The sequence below is a fragment of the Gigantopelta aegis genome, chromosome 1 (assembly GCF_016097555.1).
Source record: "Gigantopelta aegis isolate Gae_Host chromosome 1, Gae_host_genome, whole genome shotgun sequence".
Lineage (NCBI taxonomy): Eukaryota > Metazoa > Mollusca > Gastropoda > Neomphalida > Peltospiridae > Gigantopelta > Gigantopelta aegis.
Genome location: NC_054699.1, coordinates 11883546 through 11901745, shown reverse-complemented (window position 1 = coordinate 11901745; position 18200 = coordinate 11883546). Strand labels below are relative to the sequence as shown.

The 18200-nt window shown below is 40.3% G+C and overlaps 1 protein-coding gene across 1 annotated transcript in view; it reads right to left on the bottom strand.

Moving 5' to 3' along the window:
* Positions 1 to 331: 331 nt before the first annotated feature.
* LOC121387215 (multiple epidermal growth factor-like domains protein 10) overlaps positions 332 to 18200 on the bottom strand; it is a 34241-nt gene continuing 16372 nt past the window's right edge. Inside the window, exons 8-13 of the mRNA XM_041518611.1 lie at positions 9647 to 9787; positions 8497 to 8637; positions 6782 to 6922; positions 4775 to 4918; positions 1349 to 1454; positions 332 to 741 (exon numbers count right to left, since the gene is read on the bottom strand). Of these exons, the coding sequence (XP_041374545.1) occupies positions 387 to 741; positions 1349 to 1454; positions 4775 to 4918; positions 6782 to 6922; positions 8497 to 8637; positions 9647 to 9787 (1028 nt within the window). The 3' untranslated portion in view covers positions 332 to 386. The remainder of the gene's footprint in view (positions 742 to 1348; positions 1455 to 4774; positions 4919 to 6781; positions 6923 to 8496; positions 8638 to 9646; positions 9788 to 18200) is intronic.

The following is an 18200-nucleotide window of genomic DNA, read 5'->3' as shown; positions in this document are numbered from 1 at the left end:
ATTTTATCATCAAATTACAGTGAATACACATCAAGTGAGGTCTTTTAAATAGACAGTAAAACAGTTATCAATATTATTAACGGTAATTAATATAAAACTATGAAATTCGTGCTCAGACTATAAATGGCAATGATAATGATGATGGCGATTTACTACTGTGATTACATATAACAGATACATGTTCGGGAATATTATACACTTTTAACATAGATATTATCAGAGAACCTTGTTGCAGTTTCATATGTGTTGGAATAATATTGTTTTCATAATATGTACAATGGTTAATACAAAAAAGATGAACCTTGGCTCAAACATAAAACGATGATAATGATTATAAAGACGATTTACTTCTGTGTATACTTCTAACATATCAGTGTTTTTATGTATTATACAACTTTATCATAGATGTTCTCAGATATTCTAATTGCAGTTTTGTCGAGTGTTTCATATTCATCCGATCGAGTACCTCTATCCGAGTTGACATACTCAGGCTCTGTTTGACCATCTTGTTGTCTCTGTTGAACATTGCCTTGACCACCCAACTCTGGTGAGTTGGCATAAATAGCCGCTCCATGTGAGACTCTCGGTTTCAGCACGTCGCTGGGTTGAAGATTGGAATCATTGTGCTGGGGGTCCGCATTTGCATTTTCTTCATCAACTACGCTGTTCATTTGCACGTTGATTCCCTCGGAAGTGTGGTTGTCATCACATCGTTGTTTCGACTTTTGACGTCTAACATGCCTACAATACATATTCGTTATTTGAATTTGCGAGTTAATTCAAATGAAATCGAATGCTTTTAATATATCACTTTTTATATATACCTTTATCATGCAGTTACTCTATGCATTGGCAAGATATAATGGCTAGATAAATTTACATAATTTTGGTCACTGACGAAATATGTAGGCCGCAAGCCCTACCGATTTATTTTACACTATATTTCCAGTACATGTAAACATAATCTTTAATTCATTCGTTTCAGTACAGTACATAGAAATACAGGTTTTTTTGGTCACGATTAAGATTCAAAGACGGTAAAACAATAATGCACGATCAACATTGTTTGTGACGCAGAAGTTAGCTACAAGCGCAAGGGTTGTAAATTAAATAAGTTGCAAAAGACGTTTTAATTTGTATAAAAAAGTTTTTATTTCTCAGAATATGTAAGATGTAGAATAATACTTTCGTGTCCGTATACATACGATTTATCTTTCAGGTTGTTTAAAAACGTGACCATTTCTCTTTCGCTCGTTAGATACCTTTTAATACATCTCGTAAGATAAATGCTATCTAACGGTCACTCATGTATTCTCTATGTATATGACGATTTTAACTATATCCTTACCAAATAAGAACGCCTGATAAGGCAGCAAGTGCAATGCAAAGTATCCCAGCTATAATGGCCAATGCAGTTACTGTGGCATCGTTGTTACTTTGATTGTCAGACATAACTGAAAATACAGAGCAGAAAAGTCACATACACGCAAACACTGCACATCATCTAGCAGTTATTGAATCCAAAAAAGAAACAAAAGCATATCCATCTCGGCATCTAATTCGTGAACACTTTCAAAATAAATCTTCACTCAAGGCGGTCAAAGTAAACTTTGTTTTATTTAACGACGCCACTACAGCACATTGATTTTTGTATCTTATCATCGGCTATTGGACGTCAAACATATGGTCATTCTGACACTGTTTTTTTCTTAGAGGAAATCCACTGTCGTCACATAGGCTACTCTTTTACTATAGCAGCAACGGATATTTTATTTGCGCTTCCCACAGGCAGGATAGCACAAACCATGACCTTTGTTGAACCAGTTAAGGGTTTGGAGTCGGTATCTGGATTAAAAATCCCATGCCTCGACTGGGATCCGAACCCAGTACCTACCAGTCTGGAGACCGATGGCTTAACTACTGCGCCACCGAGGCCGGTCAAGGCGGTCAAAGGTTGCGGATGCTGTAGCTGGAGCAGAAATAATATTCCTCAACATATTTGGACATTGACTATCGGAAGCCTTAATGGGACATTCCCGAGTTTGCTACCTTGTAAGATGTTTCCGACTAATAAAATATTTCTACGATTAAACTTACATATTAAATACATTTTCTTGTTTAGAATATCAGTGTCTGTATATTCAATGTGTTTCTGGTTGTCTTAATATTTGTAAGAAGCCCAAACTGGATTTTGTCTTCAAATAATTTCGTACGTACGAAACAAAATATTTTTTAGCAAATAAAATGATATTTAACCTAGTACAAATATTAGAACGATAAGAAACACTTTTAATATACAGCCACTAATATTGTATGCATAAATATAGATTTGATATGTAATTACAGTCGTCCAAAAGTATCTGTTAGTCGATAACAACTTAAAAATTGCAGCAAACTCAGGAATGTCCCTTTAAGTCATACCATTTGTCATATTTTTCATACAGGTTAGTTCGTAGACCATTGTTAATTTGAATTTCTGCTTACCTATCGAAACAGGAAAGTTTACTATTGTGTCACCTCGCAAAGTCTGTTTAAAACATTTCTGCTTACGAAATCAGTAAGACTAATATGGGGTGGTACAAGCCTCCCCACTCGAAGACTTAAACATACTCCTCTATAATGGCGTCTTGTCCCGGCGCATGATATAGTTCATACGGGCCTGGGGCTTGTAACTTGAAGCAGTCGGAAGGGCCTACTAAACTTACGGTAATCGAAAAACAATACTAAAACGTTAGGTGTGTAATACGATCCACTCGTAATTTTACTCCTCCCATAGGACACGCGTAAATTTCCAGATTTCCGACAAAATTTAGTTCTACCCCAGACCAGTCGTAGCATTGACGTAACATTAGTTTGTGTGGTAAAAAAGGCGGAGGGTGGAATTATTCTAACCCTAATGAGGTCAGGTAATACATTTAACGTGCACATTCAGAAAACGTTGTTTAACACACGCCTGTCATGGGCACAGGTGTTGGCTCTCGCCGGATCCTCCCTCCAGATCAGGAAAGGGTTGGGGGTTGGTGGGAGAGGGGATCGCACATGCTGGCATGTGCAAAGGAAAGGGTTTGGGGTGGGAGGGAGAGGGGGTCGCACATGCTGGCATGTGCTAGGGAGTATAAGTAGCCCGACCGGCATAAGAAGAGGGCGAGGTTGGTGGTTTTGGTGCTGTGGAATTTGCAAATGTCCCGTTGGATTATAGAGGGATAGAACTTGAAACAGAGCGAGTTTGTTTGTTTTGACTAGCTAGCTCTTTGCTGGAATCTTGCCTTCATAGAGGCTGTAGTGGTTTTACCCCCATAGATGCTCCCTGTTAGTCCTTAGAAGAAATCAGCTTTTGGGTGATTGTTTTGAGTGTCCCGAGAAGGGCACTGTAGATTGGTGGGAAGCATACTATGGGAGTCTCGTTGAATTGAATTATTGTGTGCGACTTTAGATGATCATCTTAGAAAACAAATGCATTGATCGCAATTGCTGTATGCTTCTGTATGAATAGACAGTCTTATGTTAATTACGTGATTTGTAGTTTATTTGACGACACCTCAGCATATTTGATAAACTACAATTATTTGTTGTCTAAAATGGTTATTTCGACTCTTCAGGGCGCGAGACGGGGAGGGCGAGTAACGGGGACTCGCTGGGCTGCTGCTGCTACAGACTACTCCTTTCAAAAGTAAGCACGCGATGTTTATAGAGAGGTCAGTATATAACACAGTCTTTGAAATATCAGTCGTGGTGCACTAATTGGGGAAAAAACATTCAAGTATACCAGGGCGATTGATTCTGCGTCGACCTATCGTACCTCAGGCGAGCACTCTGCCACTGATCTACATCCACCCGTTTTTTGTCAGTACGTGTTACAAGCATTTTCTATGGATCTCATTAGTGGCAACAAGGGAATCCCCTTGTCGTAAGTGCATAGGTCTTTCGAGTTACAATCGTGGTCCGCTAGATTTACGTATGCTTTACGCCAAAAACTACGTGTGTTTCGAGTTATACTACTAAACTTTCCCTACAACTGTCGAAGTGCTGACGTGGCGAACACGTAACACCAAAATATTTACGACTGCTTTGAGTTACAAGCCCCATGGCCCAGTTCCACGAAGCGATATTAGAACTGCTATCGACATAAATACCTACCATTGGAACCTTAAATTTTATCTACGATCGCTAGCCCGTTCCACGACGCGGCGTAGCTTACTATCGTCGTGAATTACGGTGAATTTACAATTAGTACGAGGCAGTTTAAGCCGCTTGCGCAGATGTGAAATGGCAGTTAGATGATGTTTTGATCATTTTCTAAGACGGAACTAACTTTTTGAATACAAATGGATCTAATATATACCAAATTCCCTTTCTGAAACTCGACGTTCTTGAAACATTCTAGGCAATACAACTTTCACACGAAACTACGGTAGATAACTATCATGTCTTGTGCATTTGGCAATTATCGCTTAGCAAATAAACTGAAAAAAGTTACTTCATGGATGTTCGATACCAGTCAATACATCCAATATGTTCCCAAAAGTCGGTAACCAATTTATTATTGTTATTAAATTCGCACTTCTTCGCAAAGAAGATTTTATTAATTAAGTGGGTACTTACGACTACCGTAAGGTTGCTTTGTGGAACGGCTGTAAAGTTTACGGTGCCAGTTATAAACTTACCTTAAGTCACTACAATTAAGCTTAGATAAATGTTTTTCGTGGAACGGGGCCAAGGTAGAGCTATTCAATTAATGAAAGCAAAATCTACTAAAAACAATTTTTTTACATACGTCTGTCTGTACAGCCAATCTCTGGTTTAGCAAACCCAGCAACACATCCACCAAGACAATATCCAGTGACACGATCACACAGTTTGTCTTTGCAGTTACCACAAGTCTGGTTACAGTTGACTCCATGCTTTCCCACAACACACTCTGTGTAAAAATATACATTGTGGATTATTCTCCTCTTATTGTATTTGAATAACATGCACACATGTTTAGGACATGCGAAATCGAGTGGTGGGGATGGGGGCAGGGAGGACAACCACCCATGCCTAAGTTTGAAGATAATGCATTTCCTCTCTTCTGAAAATTAAATACTAAAGTACTGTCGGAAATAGAATAAAAATGATTTTCGTCAATTGTTTCTTTCATATTAAACTGACAAGTAAATATTTTGTAAATATATATTTAATGATAATCTTCCTAATTTAACATTTACTTGTTTGGGCTCTCGTTGATGTACAAGGTGGTGTTTATTCTTGACATTAAAATAAAGATTTCGGTAAACAGGTGATTTGTGACCTTTATTGGAACAGACTAAAACACATTTTGATTGCTATGTATTAATTGCATTTACCCTTAAAGGGACATTCCTGAGTTTGCTGCATTGTAAGATGTTTCCGACTAATAAAATATTTCTACGATTAAACTTACATATTAAGTATATGTTCTTGTTTAGAATATCAATGTCTGTATATCCAATGCGTTTCTGGTCGTCTTAATATTTGTACCGCAAGGCTCAACTGGTTCAACAAAGGCCATGATTTGTGCTATCCTGCCTGTGGGAAGCGCAAATAAAAGATCCCTTGCTGCTATTCGGAAAGAGTAGCCCATGAAGTGGCGAGAAAATCTGTGTGGTCCTTAACCATATGTCTGACGCCATATAAGCGTAAATAAAATGTGTTGAGTGCGTCGTTAAATAAAACATTTCTTTCTTTCTTAATATTTGTAAGAAGCCCAAACTGGATTTTGTTTTCAAATAATTTCGTTCGTACGAAAAAATATTATTTTAGGAAATAAAATGAAAATTAACCTAGTACAACTATTAGAACGACCAGCAACACGTTTAATATACAGCCGCTAATATTCTAAACAAGAAAATATATTTAATATGTAAGTTTAATCATAGACATATTTTATTAGTTGATATCATCTTAAAACATTGCAGCAAACTGAGGAATGTCCCTTTAAACAAACGTTTAATTTAAAATTGCAAGTTAACTGATTATTTTGAATTGCAGCATGAATTATTAATTATGACCAGCGTATTTAGTGAAAATATAAATTCAATATAAGTACGTTAGCAATTTGCACAATCCTGCAACAACTTAAAGGTGCTATATCATAGTGATATGTCAACATCTGTTTGTGATAAAGATTCTCCAATAAAAAATGTACATTTTACTAGTAGATAAAATTATTTCCTATAATCATTTATTGGCATATATTTAAAGGTGTAGTCTTTAAATGTTAAAGCAAAATTAAAATTATAAATTATTTACAATAGCTGTCATAATGCAACTTTGAGATAGCACCTTTAATACCTGTTTTGCTCAAAAGTTACTTATAAATGTCTACAAATATTTTGTTTTGGAGAGGGATAGGGGTAAACTGTCATCAGAAAGGGTCCATCACATATTACGACAGCAATGAAATTGACACGTGTTGATCAAAATGTGTTATAGTGATTTCCATTAAAGTGCACAAATCACCTGTTTACTGACATTTTTCTTTTAATTTCAAAAGTAAACACCATCTTGTACATCAATGAGAGCCCAAATAAGTAAATGCTAAATTAGGTAAACTATTATTAAATAGATATTTACAAAATATTTACTTGTCAGTTTAGTATGAAAAAAATAATAGAGATAAATCATTTCCGACAGTATTTTAGTATATGGCTGTACATACGTAATTGTAATAGATAAAATAAGCAATATAATGACAATAAAGAATAATGTGTCACATATGATTATACAGTTCTACATGTGTAGTGTAATTTTATTGACGAACCTGTATTACACATGTCGCCTTGCCACCCAGCACCACACCCATCAGGACAATGCCCACTCACTGAATTGCACGTTGTGTTGCCACTTAGACAGTAGCCACATGTCTCTTTGGAGTTTTTCCCATACTGTCCATGGATACATGCTGAAAGAATATTCCAAACACACATTGTTTCTCTATCTGGTGTCGTGTTTGAATGGGGAGAGATCTGTACTATATTGGTAAGATATTCGCCTAAGGACGAGTCCCATCCAGTGCCTAACGAGTGATGCGCCACATATCCTGGTGTGTCCTGTCATCAAAGTGTATATAAATAATACTTGTTGATTTTTGGAATGTGAACTTGAAAGTAACACGTACAGCGGCATTCGCCTCTCTCTCTCTCTCTCTCTCTCTCTCTCTCTCTCTCTCTCTCTCTCTCTCTCTCTCTCTCTCTCTCTCTCTCTCTCTCTCTCTCTCTCTCTAGGGAGGGGGAGGGCGCGACGTAGCCCAATGGTAAAGAGGACGTCGTGGTATGTGTTATCCTGTATGTGGGATCGTGCATATAAACAACCCTTGCTAATAATGGAAACATGTAGAGGGGTTTCCTCTCTATGAATGTGTCAAAATGACCATATGTTTGGCATCCAATAGCCGATGATTGATAAGTGATGTCGTTAAGCAAAAACAAAACTATCTCTCTCCCTCTATTCGTATGTCTCTGTCCTCTCCCCGTCTGTCTCGGTCTCTCCCTCACTATCTTCGTCTGTCTCTGTCTCTGTCTGTCTGTCTGTCTCTCTGTCTGTCTCTCTGTCTCTGTCTCTGTCTCTCTCTCTCTCTCTCTCTCTCTCTCTCTCTCTCTCTCTCTCTCTCTCTCTCTCTCTCTCTCTCTCTCTCTCTCTCTCTCTCTCTCTCCCTCACTATCTTCGTCTGTATATGTCTCTGTCTGTCTGTCTGTCTCTCTCTCTCTCTCTCTCTCTCTCTCTCTCTCTCTCTCTCTCTCTCTCTCTCTCTCTCTCTCTCAATGTATGCTGCTTTCTCTTTCTCGAATTAACGATTTGTTAGAATGAATGAATGAATAAATGAATGAATGAATGAATGAATTAATTAATGAATGAATGAATGAATTAATGTTTAACGATACCCTAGCAAGAAAAATACATCGGCTATTGGGTGTCGAACTATGGTAATGCAAACAAATAAAGCGATGATCAACATCAACAGAAAAATTCAAGACCCAAATAAAAACAGTGTAAAGAACTGTGCAAACATACAAATATCACAGATAGATACTGACTTTTACTCAAAATTTCAATTCTGTGCTGTATTGGCCATTCTCAAAGAGACTGTTACACCCCTGCACCGCGGTGAGGTTACAGCACGCGCAGGGGCGATTTGTTAGATGCATACCAAATGGCAATAATGTATAATGCACTGAACTGTCATTAAACAAATACTACATTACTTTATGCTGACATAGGCTTAATCTTAACTGATAATATTAGCCAACTGATAGTGTACACGCCCAGATCAAGTTGGCCTAGCGCAAGACAAGACCGTTTTACTTCAGTACAAATATCTGATATAGAACACCGTTCTTGTTCTTACCTGTCTTGGTGTTGTATTTACATACGTTATATTAACAGAAAACATATTTTGGTTTCATGTTTCAGCAATATGTTCAGTTGAATGTTTCAATATAACAATTATTTATTAATTTCATAAGATTTGTAACAAACCTGTTTTACACGTGTCTCCGCTCCATCCAGCAGCACATCCATTAGAACAGCGTCCAGTCTCCATGTCACATTCTGTATGACCATTTAAACATTGCCCGCACGTCTCCCTGCAATCTGGACCATAAAGACCAGGTATGCAGGCTTAAAAACAAAACAAAAAAACATTACTCAATTAGTATGTTTTAAACATACTTCGGTGTATTTGTTATCGGCCACGTTTACGTCTTGAGTTATTTGAGACCAGAGTGAATTTCTGTAACGTGCGAACCTAGCACGAATCTACACGGAATAGACCAAATAGGTATCCGTGTATATAACCGAACTATCTGTCAGACATTTAATTTGGCCATTTTTCTAGCAGGGTTTGGGATCTAGCTCAGTCAATATAGGACTCGCCTGAGGTGATTGGGTCCAATGATCGAATCCCCTCGTTGGACCCATCGTGTGATTAGCCTTTTGTTCTCGTGCCACATGTGTCACGCGACTAGCATATGGTACGTTCTGTTCTGTATGCGTGTGGAATGTATATAAAATATAATATTCCTTGCAATTAATGTACCCACCTGCTACCGGCCCCGGCCGGACTGCTGGTGCTCCCTTGCACCTTCTAGTGCAGGTGGTCTTTCCCCTACCTGTCATGTCCTGGACGGAGGACAGGCGTGCGCTACAAAAGCTTGCTCTGAATATGCACGTTAAACCCTCTGACGTGACCTGCAATTAATGTACCGGGCTCGGTGGCGCAGTGGTTAAGCCATCGGTCTCCAGACTGGTAGATACTGGGTCGGATCCCAGAAGAGGCATGGGATTTTTAAATCAGATACTGACTCCAAACCCTGAACAAGGCTCCATGGGTAGGTGTAAACCACTTACATCGACCAGTGATCCATAACTCGTTCAACAAAGGTCATGGTTTGTGCTATCCTGCCTGTGGGAAATGCAAATAAAAGATCCCGTGCTGCCTATCGTATATTAGTAGCATATGTGGCGACAGCGGGTTTCCTCTAAAAAAGACAGTGTCAGAATGTTCATATCTTTGACGTCCCATAGCCGATGATAAGATGAAATCAATGTGCTCTAGTGGCATCGTAATAAAATAAACTTTACTTTTTTTTTGGTGTTAAACTTTAATGATAGTGTATTGATAGCGGACCTGTTTTACATGTGTCACTGCTCCAACCAGAGTTACATCCTTTAGAACAGTGTCCAGTCTCCGTGTCACATTCTGGATTTCCATTTAAACAATGTCCACACGTCTCTCTGCAGTCTGAACCGTAGCGACCACTCGTACATGCTTAAAGAAAAGTAATTACTCAATTAGTATGTAGTATATATATATATATATATATATATATAATACAGATTAGGTACGATGATGATGATAACTAGTTTAACGTGCCCATATACCACTAGGGTTTCGAACACGCCCATCCCGAGTCCGACCTCCGATAAGATCGGTGGCCTTACTCGGGATGGGGGGGGGGGGGGGGGGGGGTAGTGTTGAAAATGGGCAGAATTTTGAAAATAGCAATTAGCGTAAAGGTTAATAGAATAATTTAAAAAAAAAAAAAAAAAATTACAAGCCAAAAAAAAAGAAGAATTGACTACTCGGCCGGAGATTAGGTACGGATGCAAGTATTTCACATCAGACACATGCATCTCATTGGCTCGAACACTGTCGGTGCATCGGGTAGTTCGAATCATGCATTCGGCTATTGTCGGGTGCTTCTGTAAACACAAAATTCAATCGGACAACCTCGTATATTTCCGTAAAACCGGATTGAGCGAAATGGTCCGATTGACTCATTAGTAACGAAGTCGCCGTCAAATGTCGGATGATATATATATTTGAAACAATTATTTATCACTGTTAAATAAACAAATAGGAAACACACTGGTAGTCTGTAAGTAGTATTAGGGCCTGTCTGGGACCATGACCTACTTTCCCGTGATCACGCGACCTTGGTAGGAGACAATGGCCTTTGTGTAGGAAACAATGGCCTTTGTATAGGTGGGTGCAGGTGTCTGACCTTGGTAGGAAACAATAGTTTTTGTATAGGAAACAACGGCCTTTGTATAGGGGGGTGCAGGTGTATGGCCTCGGTAGGAAACAATGGCTTTTGTGTAGGAAACAATGACACAATGGTATTTGTGTAGGAAACAATGACACAATGGTCTTTGTGTAGGAGACAATGGCACAATGGTCTTTGTATAGGAGACAATGGCCTCTGTGTAGGTTGGTACAGGTGTGTGGTCTTTATGTAGCAGACAATGACCTGGGTGCAGGTATGCGATCATGGTGTATTCAATTCAATGTATTGCATATTACCAAACAAACTGGTGTCAGCAAACAAATAAAAGCAAAGAAACAACAGCAATTAATAATAACACTATGTACAGGCCAGGTGTAAGTCTGACGTTGGTTTTTGGCTTCATTGTATAACGTCTATTGTGTTGTTTTTGTGTATTCACAGTGGACATACACGCGGATGTTTTTTCACAGTGTTTTATTCTAGGCACCCAAAATAATAGCCGTTAAAATATGTCTCGTGAGGAAGGACTGTAACTGTTTGCTGACTGTTTGGTCAAAAGTGAGGCTTTCATGTCGCCAGACAAAATGCGTGTGTGATGATTTTCATTCATTTGTATTTCTTTGGCACATTGTCGACGTTTTCTTTGTTGCCGTCATTCAGCCATTCATTCATTCGCTTTATAATAGAGGAGTACTTTATGTGACCTCTTCATCAGCCCCCATACATAGGCATTTTATTACACCTCTCCGAGTGTTTATGAAACCAGGTGAACTGCAAAAGACATACCGACGCGTGCCCGTCTTAAGCAGCGAATAAATCTATTATGGTATACACACTGACGGTCAAAGTTTGTTTGTGTTTAGCGACATCACTAGAGGACATTGATTTATGAATCATTGGTTATTGGATGAACAACATAATTTTGACAGTTTTAGAGAGGAAACCCGCTACATTTTTTCCATGAGTAGCAAGTGATCTTTTATATACACAATCTCATACCGCTTATGGGGCCAGTATTTCATAATTAAATACAAACTTTGTGTGCGTGCGTGCGTGCGCATGTGTGTGAAACACTCCCATCCCATTGCTATGAACAAAGAACGTGTGACTGCAACTCAACGCTCCAACCTAACCTATGCTCTTTTAACTGCATTTTAAAAACGAGTATTTTCGAAGAGTACAAGCCTTTATAAACAACCAGTGTATTATGTCTGGTATATCAAAGGCTGTGGTATGTGCTGTCCTGTACACACAACTCTTGCTACTATAAAGTAGCGGCAGAAATATTCAATCACAAATCTAGTTATAGAATACACAAAAAACAAACGCAATGGTTGAGAGAGAGAGAGAGAGAGAGAGAGAGAGAGAGAGAGAGAGAGAGAGAGAGAGAGAGAGAGAGAGAGAGAGAGAGAGTGATTGGGCTATTTTTTGTTCTAATCAGTGGACCACGACTGGCATAGCAAAGACTGTGGTATGTGCTATCACGTCTGTGAGATGTCACACGTGATTAATCCATTAGTGTAAGTCGGCGACACGCGCGCCGCCATGGGTTTGACAAGTAGTACAAACGCAATGGTTTGGTTTTTATTTATTTTTTATTTCTAAAGTACAATCGCTGGTCTCTCTAGAGACAACTACACATGCAATGGACACCTTTCTCTACAACAATGGGAGAAAATGAAAGGCTGTTTCACAGTCATGTGTGATTTTGTACCAGAGCTGAACTCGATTGTGCCCTGCGCCATGCAAGGCGACCATCAAAACCAGATGGGATTTCTTCAGTGCTCCTTCTGCATCCCAACGGGTACCATCAATAGAATGATTCCAACTAAACTGACTTGTATATAAGGCTGTGTTTTCTCTCTCAAAGGCTCATTCGTGCTTGAGAACTCGAAGAGAGCAGACGTGTTTGCTGATGATTTTGACATTTTTGTATCTTGTTGCACTCTATCTGGAACGAAGAAAATGGCATCGGGATATTCGAGCAGTGTTAGCAGCAGCAGCAGTAGCGACGAGGACGACGTCTTGGTCTGCAAATGTTCAGAAAGACATACAATCAAAAGAGTGACTACCAAACCTGAAGAAAATGACACAGATCAAACGGACGCTGCACGTGAACCCGGTGAAATTGTGGATGACGACCCCATGGATATCGGTGAACCCGTCGAAATCGTGGACGAAGAACCCATGGATCAGACGGATGCTGCTCGAGAATATAAAACGGATGCTGCTCCCTACGATGATGATGCCTACGACGCCGATGACGAATGGGATGGCCTTTCGAGACATTACTTGTTCTGTCATCGACCCGAAATGAGAGGATTCTATACACGAATGCAGACATTTGGGTGGTGGCCCTTACAGTTACGCCAGAAACCGAGGGAGCTCGCCAAGGCCGGTTTCTTCTACACGGGAGACCATGATGCCGTTGTCTGTTACTGCTGTGGACTACGCGCCTACCGATGGCAGAGAATGGACGATCCAGTGATGGAACATTACAGACTGTCCCCGAAATGTCCCTATGTGAATAACGTGTTCAGACATTAAACACGTATTGCATGGGTGTGATACTGTTCGTTTTGTAAAATAAACTCGTGAATAACACGTTTTGTTTGTTATTAATTTAAGGGTAACCCTGTGTGTGTGTGTGTGTGTGTGTGTGTGTGTGTGTGTGTGTGTGTGTGTGTGTGGACCTGTGACCCTGAGTATGGCTCTAAGTGACCCTGAGTGTGGCCCTGTGTGAGGCCCTGAGTGTGGTCCCGAGAGTGGCCCTGAGCCGTGTACGAGCTATGCTTTGGAATGGGGGATGGGTCATACGTACCACACAAAATTTAATCTTTGTGTGCATGCGCGAAATTGTAGAGAGTATAAATAAAAGGGTAATGGGTAACATCGTCATTTGAGGTAGAACCTTCAGAGAAGTAACATGGCAGACCAGTACAAGTTTAACGTTCCCGACGTGGACAAATGGACCCGTTTCTACAAGTTGCAAGCAGAAGACAAACTTCAGCCTCATTTTCCAGTGCAACGTGGTGGAAAAAGTCAGATGATGTACAGTGTAGATCGATGTCTAGAACTGTATGACCCTACATGGAAAAAAGAAAAAGAGGAACAGAAAAAGCCTCCGACACCCAAAGTCGTCATGGTCTCCCCAACGCAGCAGGTGGTAGAGCAAGCCAAGGCCGAGCAGAAACGGAAACGTGAAGAGAGTGGCGTGGAACAGAAACGAAGAGACCAGGCTGGGCAAAAACGGCACAAGCATTTCTGAGAAGACTATAAAAGGGGGCATGGCAGTTTCAACATCGTCAGTTCACGTCGAACACTTCAATAGACAACATCATGAATCAGAATTGGTTTATTCTGGAACATGTCATGAACAAAAGATCATGTCCCGTATGTCCAAAGACTTTTTCAAAACCATCAAATATGCTACGTCATTGGAAGACCTTCCATTCAGCTCAACTCCAGGCTTCTATGGCCCCTATAGCTCCTGCTCCGGCTCCTATAGCTCCTGCTCTTCTGGCTCCTATAGATCTTGCTCCTGCTTCTCTGGCTCCTATAGGTCCTGCTCCGGCTCCTAGAGCTCCTAGAGCTCATATAGCTCCTGCTCCTCTAGCTCCTGCTCCGGCTCTTAGGGCTCCTAGAGCTCATATAGCTCCTGCTCCTCTGGCTCCTATAGCTCCTGCTCCTCTGACTCCTATAGCTCACCTGGCTCCTATAGCTCCGGCTCCGGCTCCTAGGGCTCATATAGCTCCTACTCCGGCTCCTCTGGCTCCTATAGCTCCTGCTTATCTGGCTTCTATAGCTCCTGCTTCGGCTCCTATGGCTCCTATAGCTCCTGCTCCGCTGCAGCAGCAGCCCCTAAGATTGTTACATCCGTTCACCATGATCGTGTCGGGGCCCACGTCGTGTGGAAAAACATTTTTGTTGTACAAACTGCTACGGGATGGTAAAATCCACCCGCCTCCTCAGCGCATCATCTGGCTCTACAAACGATGGCAACCCCTCTATGATACGATCAAAATGGTTGCTCGAGTAAAATATGTTCAAGGTATACCTGAGAATTTGGAAAAGGATCGTTATTTGGATCCAGGAGTCAGAAATCTCATCGTGTTGGACGACCTGATGTCTACAGCTGGAAAAGACCCTCGCATCACCGACCTGTTCACAGAAGGAAGTCACCACAGAAACCTCTCTGTGATTGCCATCAACCAGAACCTGTATCACAGCAAGGACCCGACACAGAGAAGAAACTGTAATTACCTGGCACTGTTCAACAACCCCATCGACAAGCAGCAAGTACTGACGTTGGCACAGCAGATGTATCCTGGAAATACTCGTCATTTCATGCAGCGGTTTGAGGAAGCTACCCACAGGCCCTACGGACATGGCTTGGTGGACTTAAAACCGACCACGCCCGAACATTGGCGCCTTCAACCTAATGGTTTAGAGACGGGGCCGTCCGAATGGTATATAAGCACGGGCGTAACGGCGAATGTCTCAGAAGAGTTTCATCCACCGTCGGAGAAGGAGCTCTACGAGCAAATCATGCAAAGAAACGCATTCGAGAGAAAACTACCAGGCATACCCGCCTACGAAAGTGACGACGAAGAAGAAGATGAGGTAGAGCCCTATCTGAAAAAGGTCAAGAGGATGCAGTCTTGCGATACGTGTGGTCTGGTCTTTAAAGACGGGAGTGACTTGCAGCGACACGTGAAAACGTGCGAGGAGGGAAATCAAGAGCCGTCGTCCGATCTGGAAAACGAAGGCGTACGTCTGATATTGAGCGTGAATTCGACATCAATCGTGACTATTTCGAAAGCAAGAGGAAACGCTACGAAGAAAAAAACATGTCCCAAGATGCCATCGAAAGAAACATGAAGACATTGCAATGGAAGTTATTTAAAGACACGTACTCTCGCTTTCTGACGTATATGCATTACTTTGACAAAGGCCCCAACACGAGAAAAATTCTACAGTTTGTGAATCCAGACAGAGATCTTAGACCACAGATTCGTTCTAAATTAAATCAGTATTGTTCATGGATTGGCGAATATTTGTACGAACTAGACGATGACGATACCGATGATGATGATACTGATGATGAGCACGAAGATGAAGAGAAATGAACACTCATATTATTCATATGTCGCCCTTAAGGCCTCTCGATGTAACCCAATGTGTGTCCATTGCATGTGTTGTTGTCTCTAGAGAGACCAGCGATTGTACTTTAGAAAAAAAAAAAAAAAACCCAAACCATTGCATTTGTTTTTTGTGTCTTTTACTCTATGACTAGATTTGTGATTGGATGTTTCTACCGCTACTTTATAGTAGCAAAAGTTGTGTGTACAGGACATCACATACCACTGCCTTTGATATACCAGACATAATGCACTGGTTGCCTATAGCCTATTTGGCCATCGATGGGGATCGATCCTAGATCGATCACTGTATTTACCGATTTGGTAATTAAAAAGCCCTGTACGAAGGCATCTGTTTAAAAATGCAACTATTTCCCTTTGGTTAACAGGTACTACTTGTTAAACCATGGCGGCGTACGTGTCGCCGACTTACACTAATGGATTAATCACGTGTGACATCTCTCTCTCTCTCTCTCTCTCTCTCTCTCTCTCTCTCTCTCTCTCTCTCTCTCTCTCTCTCAACCATTGCGTTTGTTTTTTGTGTATTCTATAACTAGATTTGTGACTGAATATTTCTGCCGCTACTTTATAGTAGCAAGAGTTGTGTGTACAGGACAGCACATATCACAGCCTTTGATATACCAGACATAATACACTGGATGTTTATAAAGGCTTGTACTCTTGGGAAATACTCGTGTTTAAAATGCAGTTAAAAGAGCATAGGTTAGGTTGGAGCGTTGAGTTGCAGTCACACATTCTTTGTTCATAGCAATGGGATGGGAGTGTTTCACACACACACGCACGCACGCACAAAAGGTTTGTATTTAATTATGAAATACTGGCCCCATAAGCGGTATGAGATTGTGTATATAAAAGATCACTTGCTACTTATGGAAAAAATGTAGCGGGTTTCCTCTCTAAAACTGTCAAAATTATGTTGTTCATCCAATAACCAATGATTCATAAATCAATGTCCTCTAGTGATGTCGCTAAACACAAACAAACTTTGATGGTCAGTGTGTATACCATAATAGATTTATTCGCTGCTTAAGACGGGCACGCGTCGGTATGTCTTTTGCAGTTCACCTGGTTTCATAAACACTCGGAGAGGTGTAATAAAATGCCTTTGTATGAGGGCTGATGAAGATGTCTCATAAAGTACTCCTCTATTATAAAGCGAATGAATGAATGGCTGAATGACGGCAACAAAGAAAACGTCGACAATGTGCCAAAGAAATACAAATGAATGAAACTCATCACACACGCATTTTGTCTGGCGACATGAAAGCCTCACTTTAGACCAAACAGTCAGCAAACAGTTACAGTCCTTCCCCACGAGACATATTTTAACGGCTATTATTTTGGGTGCCTAGAATAAAACACTGTGAAAAAACATCCGCGTGTATGTCCACTGTGAATACAAAAAAACCCCAACACAATAGACGTTGTACAATGAAGCCAAAACCAACGTCAGACTTACACCTGGCCTGTACATAGTGTTATTATTAATTGTTGTTGTTTCTTTGCTTTTATTTTTTTGCTGTCACCAGTTTGTTTGGTAATATGCAATACATTGAATTGAATACACCATGATCGCACACCTGCACCCAGGTCATTGTCTCCTACATAAAGACCACACACCTGTACCAACCTACACAGAGGCCATTGTCACCTATACAAAGACCATTGTACCATTGTCTCCTACACAAAGACCATTGTGTCATTGTTTTCTACACAAATACCATTGTGTCATTGTTTCCTACACAAAAGCCATTGTTTCCTACCGAGGCCATACACCTGCACCCCCCTATACAAAGGTCATTGTTTCCTATACAAAAGCCATTGTTTCCTACCAAGGTCAGACACATGCACCCACCTATACAAAGGCCATTGTTTCCTACACAAAGGCCATTGTCTCCTACCAAGGTCACGTGATCACGGGAAAGTAGGTCATGGCCCCAGAAAGGCCCTAATACTACTTCTGTATTGATAAATATTTATTAATTTAGAAAGTCGTTATTTATTATGCTGCTGTAGAATCATTTGCGACATATTGAGAACGTTGAGAAAATATAAAATTATATAATAGTTCGAGCTAAATATGTTTAATTTTACAGTTCTGACCAATAAACTGGTTCGAGAGAAAGTTTCTGTTCTACCCCAGAGGTATTCGGCCAATCAACACCAGAATAAAAGGGTTTAATAGAGAAAACAATCGGGACTTTGTTGTTTATTGGAGAATACCGGTAGGTTTGACCATTGGGCGTTCGAGCCAATGATATAGGTTAAACAATATTTTATTTCACAAAAGAAATGGATTGGCAAACAGGCCATTGGCCTATACTAATGCCTCTCCAAACATACTTAGTTACATATAGTTTATAATGTACACATGTATCAATTGACATGTTCTTCAGAAAATTATAAACAATTACATAATTTGCAAAACAAGTCTAAAAGACCATGAAATTAATATGCTTGTCCATACGTACAGATGCCCACTTACATAATTATACCCGATTTCCTAAGATTA